Below are 12,549 nucleotides of genomic sequence, written 5' to 3' on the forward strand. Positions count from 1 at the left end.
GTCTTGGAATGAGATTACTTGTTTTTTTCCTGGCCCTCGCCGGAGTCCTAGCTGGGAGGGAAGCAGTCAAATGCATATTTATTGTTTTGGGAGATGATATTTTTTTCCTTGTAAATCATCTCTCTGTTATGTATTATTACTATATTTGTTATTTTTTAATGTATAATGTAAGCATTTGAGTGTGTTCCTCTTTGTTGGATTTTGTTCTTGTGTCCGGATAAGACTTATAGGTGATCTCAAACTAAGTACATTGGTGATACGCTCTTGGAATCTACATCTGATCCCTATTTGTTCCCAGTTCCCCTATGTCTTACTTTCTCTTGGATGCTTCAACTGTAATTCTAGAACTTTTTACTATCCAATTTTCTTCCTTTTTACTGGCGCTGATATAACCTAAATGTGTTGCAAGCGCCGTAAAACCCTTAAAAACAAAACAACAATCATTGTGGAAAGTGTCATTTTAACGATTCAAATGTGCTGGTACTAAACCCGATAATTGAGCAACATTTGGACTAGCCACTGTCATCTCAAACTTGTTAGTGTTAGTAATAGTAATTAAAAAGGCTGACTTTTATATGTTGCGATTCGATGAAGGGGGGGGGGGGGGGGGCTTCGGCACACATCGTCCCTCATCCCGGGCCAAATGAGCGTTCCTTATTTTATTTTTGAAAAGTTGGCAGCTATGTAGAACTATCTGAAAGAATCAGATATGGCAGAATAAAAAGTCTTTCTACTAACCCTAACTTAATTGGCCAATGTAGCTTTATGTTCAGCATTTTCTAGATACCTAATGTAAAATTTCACTATTCTTTTTATGATAATTTTAAGAGTTGCAATCTTTAGAGGCGACTGTCAAGAAATGACACCTCTGTGCATTTAATTTCATTCTTTCTTTATCCCCTCATCCTTAATCAGAATAATAATAATTAATAATGAAAAAAAATGCAGCAACGACAGCTTAGAACGGCATAAAGTGCTTAAGAATTATTTTTTTTGCATTAAACTTTATTCAAACGATTTTCAACACTTTTGCTTCACAGTTTATGCTTTTTAACAAATGCAATTAAGCAACTTACCAGCAACAACATATTGGTTTGTTATCATTTGAGGGTTTTATCAGTAAAACTGTTTCTATCCTTTTATGTTGCACTGTACACATAGCAAACTTCATGCTTTTATTTGGTGACCAAAGACTTATGTGATACAGTGGATGAATGTTTGTGATGGCTTTTGGAACTGAAATAAACCTGCAATATGATTTGTAGACTTCTATCGTTATGTATCATTTTTCGGTCAAATGTAAATGTAATTTTACACGAGCTTGATGTATCATAAAACCCACAATGAGCTCAACGTGCAGCTGGTAGTACATTTATATGGACACGAACAGAACAACGTTGTTACAATTCAGTAACGTACTCCAATTAACACAAGTGAGACTGTAAATGAGACTTTTACAATGACTCTGCATCGCCACAAATATAGATTCGAACCCTGGCAACTCGGGCGTCAGACGAACTGTCTACCACGAAACCAAAGCAAGCATTGTGCAAGTTAAAGTGAATGAGATGTTGATTGAAGCCGTTCATTGTGTCCATCAGATCTGCTGTCCTATCCATCCAACTCCATTCACTGGGTGGGGTTCCCGACTTCCCATAATGGGCAGGGACGTACTCGTTGCGTCTTCTATCCCCTATGTCTGTTTTCCAACTTGTTTTCTGTCTTTGTCTCGGGATGGGATTACTTGGTTTTGTCCAGGACCTGGCTGGGAGGGAAACAGTCAAATGTATAGTTCGAGTTTTGGGAGATTATATTTTTCCCTTGTAAATCATCTGTCTGTTATGCTCTTTATTGTTTTGTTTACATATTATTTATGCTTTGTAAACATTTGAGTGTATCCCTCTTTGTTGGGACCTGTGCTTGTGTCTGAATGAGACGTTTAGGTGATCTCAAACTAAGTACTTTGATAGTGGGCTCTTGGAATCTACTGTTTCCTATTTGAAACAAATCCCCTTTGCCTTACTTTTTCTTGGGTGCTCTAATTGTAGTTCCAGAACTTTTTACTATCCCATTTTCTTCCTTTTTACTGGCGCTGATATGACCTTAATGTGTTGCAAGCGCCGTAAAACCCTTAAAAACAAAACAAACAAACCAAGTCCATTCAGTGGTATACAACAACAACAAATAAACTCCTCTGCCTGGTCCCTTCTATCTCTGATCTTAACCTGGGTCGTCAGGTTTCTAAAGGGGTCGGGGACTGCAAAAACAATGGCGCACGGAGCAACTGGGAATATTTTTTGCCGTGTTTGAGTCCCAGGTTATTTCCCTGAGCGCCCCTTCTGAGGGATGGACCTTCCCAGGAGTTAGTAAATGCGTTGCTCGGCCACTTCACTCTACGCACACTGGGACTGGGATAAGCTTCGACACTATGGCCATGAAGCTCTTAATCTTAAGGACTTACTTTATTTTAGACAATTTGGTGGTAGCTCACTTGAAAATGCACTCTTAGGTATACACATATATAAACATATACTGGGCTCCCTAAAAGGGTTTTTTAATGTGGTCTCCCTAAAAACATGTTTTACCAAATGTCTCCTTAAAGCTACAGAAACACTTAGTAAAACATTAGGGGGACCGAGTAATTTTCTATATACCATTGTAATCATCAAGCATCAGAATTGTGTTCATAAATCATTGTAGGGAATCAAACTATACTCATTTGAACAAAGATTGAACAGTTTAATCAATTTGAACAAGACATATGCTTGGTCCTCCAATTGGTGCATTTCACAGTGGTCACCTTAATAGTGGATTGATACTTTATATATATATATATATATATACGTATATATATATATATATATATATATATATATATATATATAATATACATATATATTATATGTATATATATATATATATATATATATATATATATACATATATATATAAAAACATATATATTATATATATAAAAATGGAGTCACTCACTTATTTATGGCGTACATAATATGCCGATTGACGACGTGGAGTTCACAGAAACATGTGTTTCGGCCATAAATACGTGAGTGACTCCATTTATATTTTATATTAGCTCTAAGCAACGTTATCGAGCACTCTCGTACCTACAAGTACCCACCAACACTCATATATATATTATATATATATATATATATATATATATATATATATATATATATATATATATATATATATAATGACAAAGCTAATAAGTCAATCAACTTATTTATCTATTCCTTTACTTACACTTTCTGTCTGCTTTCAGGATCAAGGGTGTGCCCTGGAAAAACTCTGGCTTTCATGGAGCTGTTCTCTTTCCTAACCTCCATCATTGCAAACTTCGTTGTACGTCCAGATGACGAGGTGGGGGTTCCTCCCATAGAGGGTCATATTGGAGTCACATACGTCCCGAATGAACACAAATTACGTTTTGTGCCCAGAACAACTTGTGTGTAATAGGATTCAATAGTCTGATGTCACGTCCGCCCAGCAACGAGCAGCTTGGTTCTAAACAAAGAAAATCAGCTCTTTTTATTCTTCAGAACTTATTCACGTGTCATGTGATCAGAAAGTATAAAAGTCAAAACATGATCAGATATATAATGTTTTTCTCCTCTGGACACACTTTTATGCTCGTTGGAGAAGTATTTCATAAGGGCGTCCGCCATTGTTCCGACAGTTTAGAACCAGTTACTAAGTTATTATACGTCATTACGAGGGAAGTGACGAAATGACTGTTGAAGCCTATTCCAAGTCCTGATATCTCGTCAGGAGTTATGGGATGGTTCTAAGATTGGTGTAATGAAGAATATTTTTCGTTGATCTGAGAGTACCTTCATCACAACTATGGAGTAGTTATGTTATGAACCTACTCTATGATCAAACATTAGAGCGTTTATATAGAGCAATATCCACTAAACCGTTTTACAAGGGATCCATAGCCAACAGCAACATTTAAACATGTAGGACGAGACATGACACCCGAAAAACAATAATACTAGTTTGTTTGTTTTTTGGCAGAGACAATGCTGTTAACGGCCAAGTACTCATTTTACACTTAAGTACGATGGGAGAATGTGGGTAAAGATACTTTTCCACGGACTGAACCATGCGTCACTCAAAGCAGGACTCGAACCCAGGAAATTCCGATCCGAAGGCGAATGTCATACAACAGGATCTCATAGCCGTACAACAATTACAATGCGAGCATAATAACTTTTGTTATCTGTTCGTCTTTTCAAAGTCATGTAACAATGTGTCAAAGCAGTACATTGTTGTAAGGGATAAATCAGATATCTAAAATGTGGTTTTAAGTCAAGATGATCTTTGAAAGTAAAATAAAAAGGGATTTTTGCAGCTTTAAGAATCTACTGCTGTTAAATGGAAAAGTTTGTCTTTGGATGATGCTAATTAGAGTATACTTTTGTCGTTTCCTTTGACGATATTTATATATATATATATATATATATATATATATATATATATATATATATATATATGAATGTGTGTGTGTGTGTGTGTGTGTGTGTGTGTGTTTGTTTGTGATGCAAGATGGTTCCTTTCTAAATCAAATCCACTGTTTTACATGAATATTGATGTTTTATTATATGATGCGATTTTTTTCGTTGAGCTTAATATTAATAAGATGTTTACGAACAACCTTATACGACATTTAATGCAAAATATTAGATTTTTATTTTATATATCTATAGATATGTTGTGAAAACCCATTTTCATAATCCATTAAATACTTTTTACAAAATTTTTATTGGTATATATATAAAATGTGAACTTGGTCTTTGTTTCATTACTATATAACACTCCGAATCCCGATGAATATTGGGGGGGGGGGGGGGCGTCTTTTGGCCTCTCACAAACAGGGGGGGTCACTTTTGCGGTGTCCTCTAGCCCCCTATATTTTATTTTCTATGCTTCTTTTTTGTCTGTCTTGGAATGAGGTTACTTGGTGTGCTCGCCATTAAACATTAAATTAATTTAATAGGGCTTCTTTTAAGAATGCACTAGAATTGCCAATTTTTAAAGGTTATTTACAACCATAAAGATGACCAAAAAAGGGTAATAATAAACTTTATATAGAGCGAAATACAAGAGGGATCATTTTTAAATAATCTTGCCATCCTTACACTTAAATGATGATTGAATCTCACCAATTACCGTGGTGCGGGATTTGTAACCAAATGTACAAAGGCATCGATGAAATAATCGAACAATTCTTGCTTGGACAATTATAAAAATAAAAGCAACGATACCAATATTTACTTTTGATCCATATCGCATAATCAACCTCACACTTTGGTGGAAACATAGATGATTGAACTTTACGATGTGCGGATAATATGTGGTCTTGTGGTATGATACTTGCTTTGGGATCGGAAGGTCCTGGGTCCGAGCCTTGTTCGGTGCATTGTTGAGTCCTTGGAAAAGGCCCTTTACTTACATTCTATCACGATACTCAGGTGTAAAATGAGTACCTGATCGTTAACAGCGTTGTCTCTGTCGGGGAAAAATTGGAATATTGCCTAACAGGCGTCATGTCTCGTTCTCATGTTACGTGTTGCTGTTGGTCAGGGACCCTTTGTAAAGCGTTTTGAGCACGTTTAGAGGACAATCCGCTATATAAAAGCTCAAGTTTAAACTAACCACGGCACCACATTTCAAGCATTCTCTATATTCATGAAATGCTCGAGGGATAATGTAGATTTGAGCAACTTAATCAACTTGATAGACTGTACAGACACACGTCATTCCAGACCCTCGTGTCATTACTGGGCTGAATTTGAGATTCAATTTAGGATTGAGAAGAAATCGACAGACAAACGAATTGTCTTTAAACCAATTTAAATGCAATGTATTTACATAATTTGGCTCAATTTTCTTTCGACACCAGGAGCCCAATGTGAATAATGATGATATTATGGTAGCATTAGTAATCAAACACAGGCAATCACTTAACTATGCACTGTATAGTAAAATGAAGAGAGTAAAATGACTTATAAAAGATACAAAACAAAGTAAACGACATTTCGGTCTGTGTGTGCCCTGGACTTTGGCCTTCTTCGGGTTAAGAAGAAAAGGAAATATTTTATATATCTTTTATATAGAGTCATTTTATTCCCTTTCTTTTACTATTCATTCTATTGACTCATTTAGACACCTCTAGATTTCGGTCTTAATTATGTACTTAAGTCGTTTAACAAGGACACGAAATACTACATGTGAAGGCAATATAAATGGTTTGAGATTGATATATTGCATTATGATTATCATCATTATCACCATCTCCCTCTTCTTCTTCTTCTTCTTCTTCTTCTTCTTCTTCTTCTTCTTCTTCTTCTTCTTTATCATCATCATCATCATCATCATCATCATCATCATCATCATCATCATCATCAAAATTATGAGAATTGTCAACATAATCATAATCATAATTATTATCAATATCATTACTATTATCATCATCAATACAAGGTAACGCTTATAGCTCCTTTCTCTTCCAACTCAAAATTGTCCAAAACTCTTTACATTATTCAGAAACACAACATTAAATTCGTCCAATACTCTAACTACATTGGTCAATAAAACTATCTAAATCTGTAGCATACACTCAAAAAAGCACCAATCTCCTCGCAAATTCATTTTAAAAAGTTTGAATGATATAAACAGAGTGTCCATAAAGTCTTTCCCTGATTTCAGCCGTTTTACATATTTACATCTGATTTTCACCACCTTTTAAGAAAAGTATACATTATATTATACGTTTTGGACCTTCATTCAATAGATCACCAAAATTAACAAAATGATCAAGAATTTTAAAAACCTCATTTTTCTCTTTTCTATTTGGGAATCACAAGAACGCGTCAAAATTCTTTTTTTTGTTTTTTTGTGTAATGTGACTGCATGAAACAAAATCGCCAAATATAGCTCAACGTTTCATAGCCCAGCTTGGCAGACCATTGCAGGACATGAAGACCATTTTTAAACACAAAAAACGGGTATTCTAACTTTGTGAAGATACAAAGTGAATGTTTGGTATCGGCAGATGCACAAAGGACTTCTAGGTCCTCATTTCTTTACCGTGAAAACGATTACAGCAAATTTTTATTTAGATGTGCTGAAATTTTATGCTGCATTCCATCTTTATGACAATCGGCCATAGATAATTGTTCCATTACGAACGTGTTTCACCAAGTTTGATTCAGACCGTTTGCAAATTTCTAAACGATACGTATCTATTTCTAGACAGATGGATCAGGATGGATGGACTGGATACTTAGCCGCCTCGGTCACCGAACATTTCTTCATATGTGATTTTCCTATGGGGCTACATCACATACCAAATGTTGGCACGCTTACCATGAAACAAAAAGTCGTTATTAAATTTATCACGCCACAAAATCTATTGAAATAGTAGAAATTACTTGTTGGTAGCCAGGGCAACCATATTGAAGTGCATTAAGTAAAAGATAATGGTAAAAAAGATGTAAAGCATTAATTTATGTATATCATAACTCCACATTTGAAGTATATTGACTGTAATATTTTTTTCTGTTAAAGATGTTATTAAACAAGAAAAGACTTTTTGGACATCCTGTACTATACTAATAAATATGCTGATGTCGTATGCTAACAATATATATGACCCGCCGTCTCAAAACGGTATTGTGTCGGGATGTGTTGTACCCCAAGAAGTGAATTTAGAGATAAAACGGTGAGAAATAGGACTTTAGAACGTTTCGCAATGCAAGAAACAGTATTTATACTCTACCATAACAAACAGAAGGAAACGTTTATCTTTAAGGCTATAACTTTAATTTTCCTCATCCAGTTCATTCCGACATAATACCGCTTTGAGACGATGGGTCACAAATATTAAGAAATGATATCAACATGAGTATTGGTGTGTGATCATTTTAGTAGATTGTCTTGGTCCAATGTGCATCATAATGCCAATGCCAAATTTCCCTATCAGACAATAAATAATACACCTGCTAGGCTTATTTTTGCACTGTCGATCTCTGGAAAAACATGTATTATTTTTAAAAATTTCGCCAGAAAATTCGTCCTTCTAATATCGATTGATTTAAATGACCCTCATCTTGGCAAAAAAACTCTTTAAAACCTAGGACTTCCAGAAGTCCCATTTTTAAGAGTTTTTCATACTCAAGTTTTTTTTAATAGCCAGGCAGATGGTGCAATACTAGACGAAGACCGCAAGGGGGGGGGGGAGGGGGGGGGGGAAACGCACATGCCACAAAATTTAATTTTATGTTATTTCCCTTACATAGCGATCGAGAGACCCCTTACTATTATATTATTATTATTTGCCAAAAGGTTAATATGGAACTATGAACTTACTTAAAGAAAGGCACCAATACCACGATAAAGAGATGAGAAAATAAAACAATTCAGAGTAAAAGACTTCTAAAATTTTGAATTTCGTTGGGTTTTTTTTTTTCAAAACAGGGTCAGTGTGACATGGGTTCCTTTCCCCATGTTGTCTTCAGTCGGGTCGTGTATTCAACCCAGCTCACCGCAATCTTTTTATTCTCTATATTGTTCTACCAATTCTCTCTTGCCTTCATTTTTATCATCATGTTTCAGAAGTGAATAAAAAATCGGTGGGGCAATCAAGTAATATGACCAGTAATATTTCCTCACTCATTTGATTCATGATTCATTGATGATTCATTAATAGATTATAATTTATTTTTCATATCAAAAGCATTTAAAGAATATAATCCTAAATTAAGCATTTAACCATGTTATGTCATGTTACGTAATATGTGTGAATCAAACAACGCATGTTCAAGAAGACAATGAAAATAAAACTAGACAAGGGAAAATGTTCCAATGACATCCTGTAAAGGGTTTGATCACATTGACCTTAGAAAAGGAATTATGCTTTTTACCCTAAAACATGAGAGATCCACCTTTGAGATCGAGGTTTCAAAAGCAAATAACAATGATGTGATGGAGCTAGAGAATCATAAAATAGGGTTTCTAAAATCAGAAAAAGAGTAAGGTAAAGTTGCATCATAAATCTCCATCTTCATATCTCTTTCGTCCTTTAGGAAGGAATTCAGAGAAAATAAAACGATACAAAGAACAATCAATCTGATGAAGTCAACATCAACGCATTCAACGCCATCAAATCAACAACATTAGACCGTCTAAAATACTTGTTCTGATGATTTAAAATCATAGAAAATAGAAATACAACATACTTAAAACGGTTATAAGTAATATAATTAGTAAGGACCAAAAAGGATTTATTCGTGGAAGAAACATTGCAGAAATTTTGAGGGAAATTGATGTTTTAATAGAATATGAAAAAGAAATAAACTTATCCTCGTTAATGTTATCAATTGATTATAAAAAGGCTTTCGACACTATATCAACAACATTTCTATTAAAAACGTTTGATTACTTTGGTTTCGGAAATTATTTCAAAGGTTGTATTATCACCATTCTCAACAATAGGAAGGTTTGTGTCAAAAATGGGGGACATATGTCGGGGGATTTTGATATGCAAAGAGGCGTTAGACAAGGTTGTCTAATATCTCGTTTAATTTTTATTCTAGGAGTAGAAATGATGGCATCTAAAGTAAGACAGGAGAAAAACATTCAAGGAATAATAATAGATAACACAAGATTTATTATTAAACAATATGCTGACGATACAACTTTTTTTCTAAAAGATCAAAAAGACTTAAAACATGTGTTACAGAAAATTAATGAGTTTTCGATATTCTCTGGACTTACTTTGAATGAGAGTAAATCTAAAATTATGCAACTGAACAAAAATCAAATCCTTAGGAAAGATTCATTGTTCAACATTCCAATTGTTGATGATCTAAAAATTTTAGGAGTAATATTCAGTTTCAAAATGACAGCTACGGAAAATTGGATACATAAAATTGAAAGCATAAAGAAAATGCTAAAGTTATGAGAAAAAAGGGACCTTTCTTTGATAGGAAAAATAAACATAATCAAAACCTTTGGTATTCCTATGTTAATTTATATTATGCAGAGTATTTCAATCCCGTTGACTGTATTAGAGGAAATAAATAGATTGTTCTTTAAATTTTTGTGGCAAAAGAAAACATCAAATAGGAGAGCTTTTGAGAAGGTAAAAAGAAAGACCATGTGTAACGATAGAAGTAATGGAGGCCTGAACATGATTGACATAATTTCTTTACAAAAATCATTTCTGATTAATTGGGGAAAACAGTTTTATTCAGATGAAAGTTGCGATTGGAAAGTAGTATCTAATTACTTTTTAGACGTATTGGGGGAAAAAAAGCATTGGAAGCAAATATAAACAGTGCGCAATTCAAAGGGTTAAAAGTGGTGAAAAACATATTTTGGAAAAATGTTTTAATAGAGTATCTTAACTTTCCTCATGAAGATCAAAATATGGAAATTCACCCAGATGAACCCAGATGATAATAAAATTAAATTCAAAGGTAAAGTACTGTTTTCAACTAATCTAATCGCAAAAAAAGTGTTTTACGTTAAGCAAATCTACATCAATTCAAGACGTATCATGTCAATTGGGGAATTCAAAGATACGAGTATATATGGGAATTATAATGGAATAGATCTTGATTATTGTGTTGTCAAAAGAGCTTTATCACGCCTAAAAGTTTCGAAATCAGAAGATTTAATAAAATTTCAAAAAAAGAATATTATTCAAAATCTTTCCCGAAAAGAGTTATACCAAAATGTTAGAGGAGAAGGATCAATAGAACATGTTAAGGGCTTTTTGGGGGGGAAAAAGCGTAGAGTTACAAGCAAAACATTGGATTTTACCTTATGTTTGTACAAAAGAATCAAGATTAAGGATTTTACAATGGAAGATTATGCATAATATTTACCATACCAATATATTGCTTCATAAAATGAAAGTTGCAAGTTCAAATAAATGTCAATATTGTGATGAAATAGACTATTCGGAGCATTTCTTTTTTTATTGTAAAGCAGTAAAATCTGTATGGCGGGAGATAGAAAGCATAATTAACAGTAAGATAGGGAAACAAATACATATAGATTTGCAAAAAGTAATGGTGGGATTGATTGATTATCCCGGAATCAATGAATCCGATCGTATGTGGATAAATCATTTGATTCTCCTTGGAAAAATGGTTATCACTAAAATCAAATATGGCCCAAAAAAATATCCATTAGCGATATTAAGAACCGATATGAGGATCAGACAATTGATATAAAATAAAATAAAATAAAATAAAATAAAATAAAATAAAATATTATTATTGTTATTATTACTACTGTTTTTGTAGTTGTTATTATCGTAGTTGTAGTTATGATGGTTGTTATTATTATTATTAGATATTATGGTTCCTGTTTTTGCTAACGTGGCTGTTATAATACTTTTTAGTAGTTTTATCACTAAGTTTAATGCTCTATCATTATTATTATTTCTATTGTTGTTGTTGTTGTTGTTATTATTATTGTTGTTGTTGGTGTTTTTATTATTATTGTTGCTGGTGTTGTTGATATTAGTGTTATTGTTATTATTGTTGCTATTATTGTTATTATTATTACTATAATTAATTACTTGGACCTGTGTTTCTGAAGGTGAGTATATTGATTATACAATTTGTATACACATAGTTATGAAAAACTATCAGTTACATTAAAGCAATAAACCAATCTTATCTTATTAAAAACAAAAAACAAAAAAACAAAAAAACAAAATTTTTTTTTAATTAAAAAACCTGTGATGAAGATGTCTTTCAATTTGTTGGCATCCGCTTTTATAATAATAATTAGAAAAAAAAAAAAAGTAAAGACATCACAAATACATGTGAATGCACAACTAGATACACTTATCTATATGCACAATCGACAGGCGGAATCGGAAACAACGACCTTTGTTTTTTTTTGTTTTTTTAATTTTTTTAATTTTTTTTTATTTTTATATTTTTATTTTATTTTATTTTATTTTTTTTTAAATTATTATTATTATTATTATTATTATTATTATTATTATTATTATTATTATTATTATTATTATTATTATTATTATTATTATTATTATTATTATTATTATTATTATTATTATTATTATCATTATTATTATTATTATCATTATTATTATTATTACTATTATTATTATTATTATTATTATTATTATTATTATTATTATTATTATTATTATTATTATTGTTATTATTATTATTATAAATATCATCATCATGACTATTTTAGAACCAACACGTCCATAATCCCTGCTATCACAATATTTTCAATATTTGTGCGATCGCATTTCCTATTTATCTCATTATTTATTTATTTTAGGAAGTGTACAGGGCTCGCATCGAACTCAACTTGACCTTGAAAATAGGTCCCGAGTTTGCTCACCAATTGGCAATCCTATATATATATTTTTTAGCCTCTGTCGTCTGCCTTTATGTGTACACTCCATACACGTACGGTCACTAAACATACACCATGTAAAAATGTGTGTATGCACATAGGTGCATG

At 32.7% G+C, this 12,549-nt stretch overlaps 1 protein-coding gene across 2 annotated transcripts in view; it reads left to right on the plus strand.

Moving 5' to 3' along the window:
- The window catches only part of LOC144967718 (cytochrome P450 2B12-like), a 31,115-nt gene extending 19,806 nt beyond the window's left edge, over nt 1–11,309 (plus strand). For both annotated transcript variants that reach the window (XM_078905275.1, XM_078905276.1), the window contains exon 6: nt 3,287–11,309. In XM_078905275.1, the coding sequence (XP_078761401.1) occupies nt 3,287–3,477 (191 nt within the window). In that variant the 3' untranslated portion in view covers nt 3,478–11,309. The remainder of the gene's footprint in view (nt 1–3,286) is intronic.
- Nucleotides 11,310–12,549: the final 1,240 nt, after the last annotated feature.

The sequence above is a fragment of the Berghia stephanieae genome, chromosome 3, assembly GCF_034508935.2.
Source record: "Berghia stephanieae isolate SIO BIC M18660-M18661 chromosome 3, UCSD_Bste_1.3, whole genome shotgun sequence".
Taxonomy (NCBI): Eukaryota; Metazoa; Mollusca; class Gastropoda; order Nudibranchia; family Aeolidiidae; genus Berghia; species Berghia stephanieae.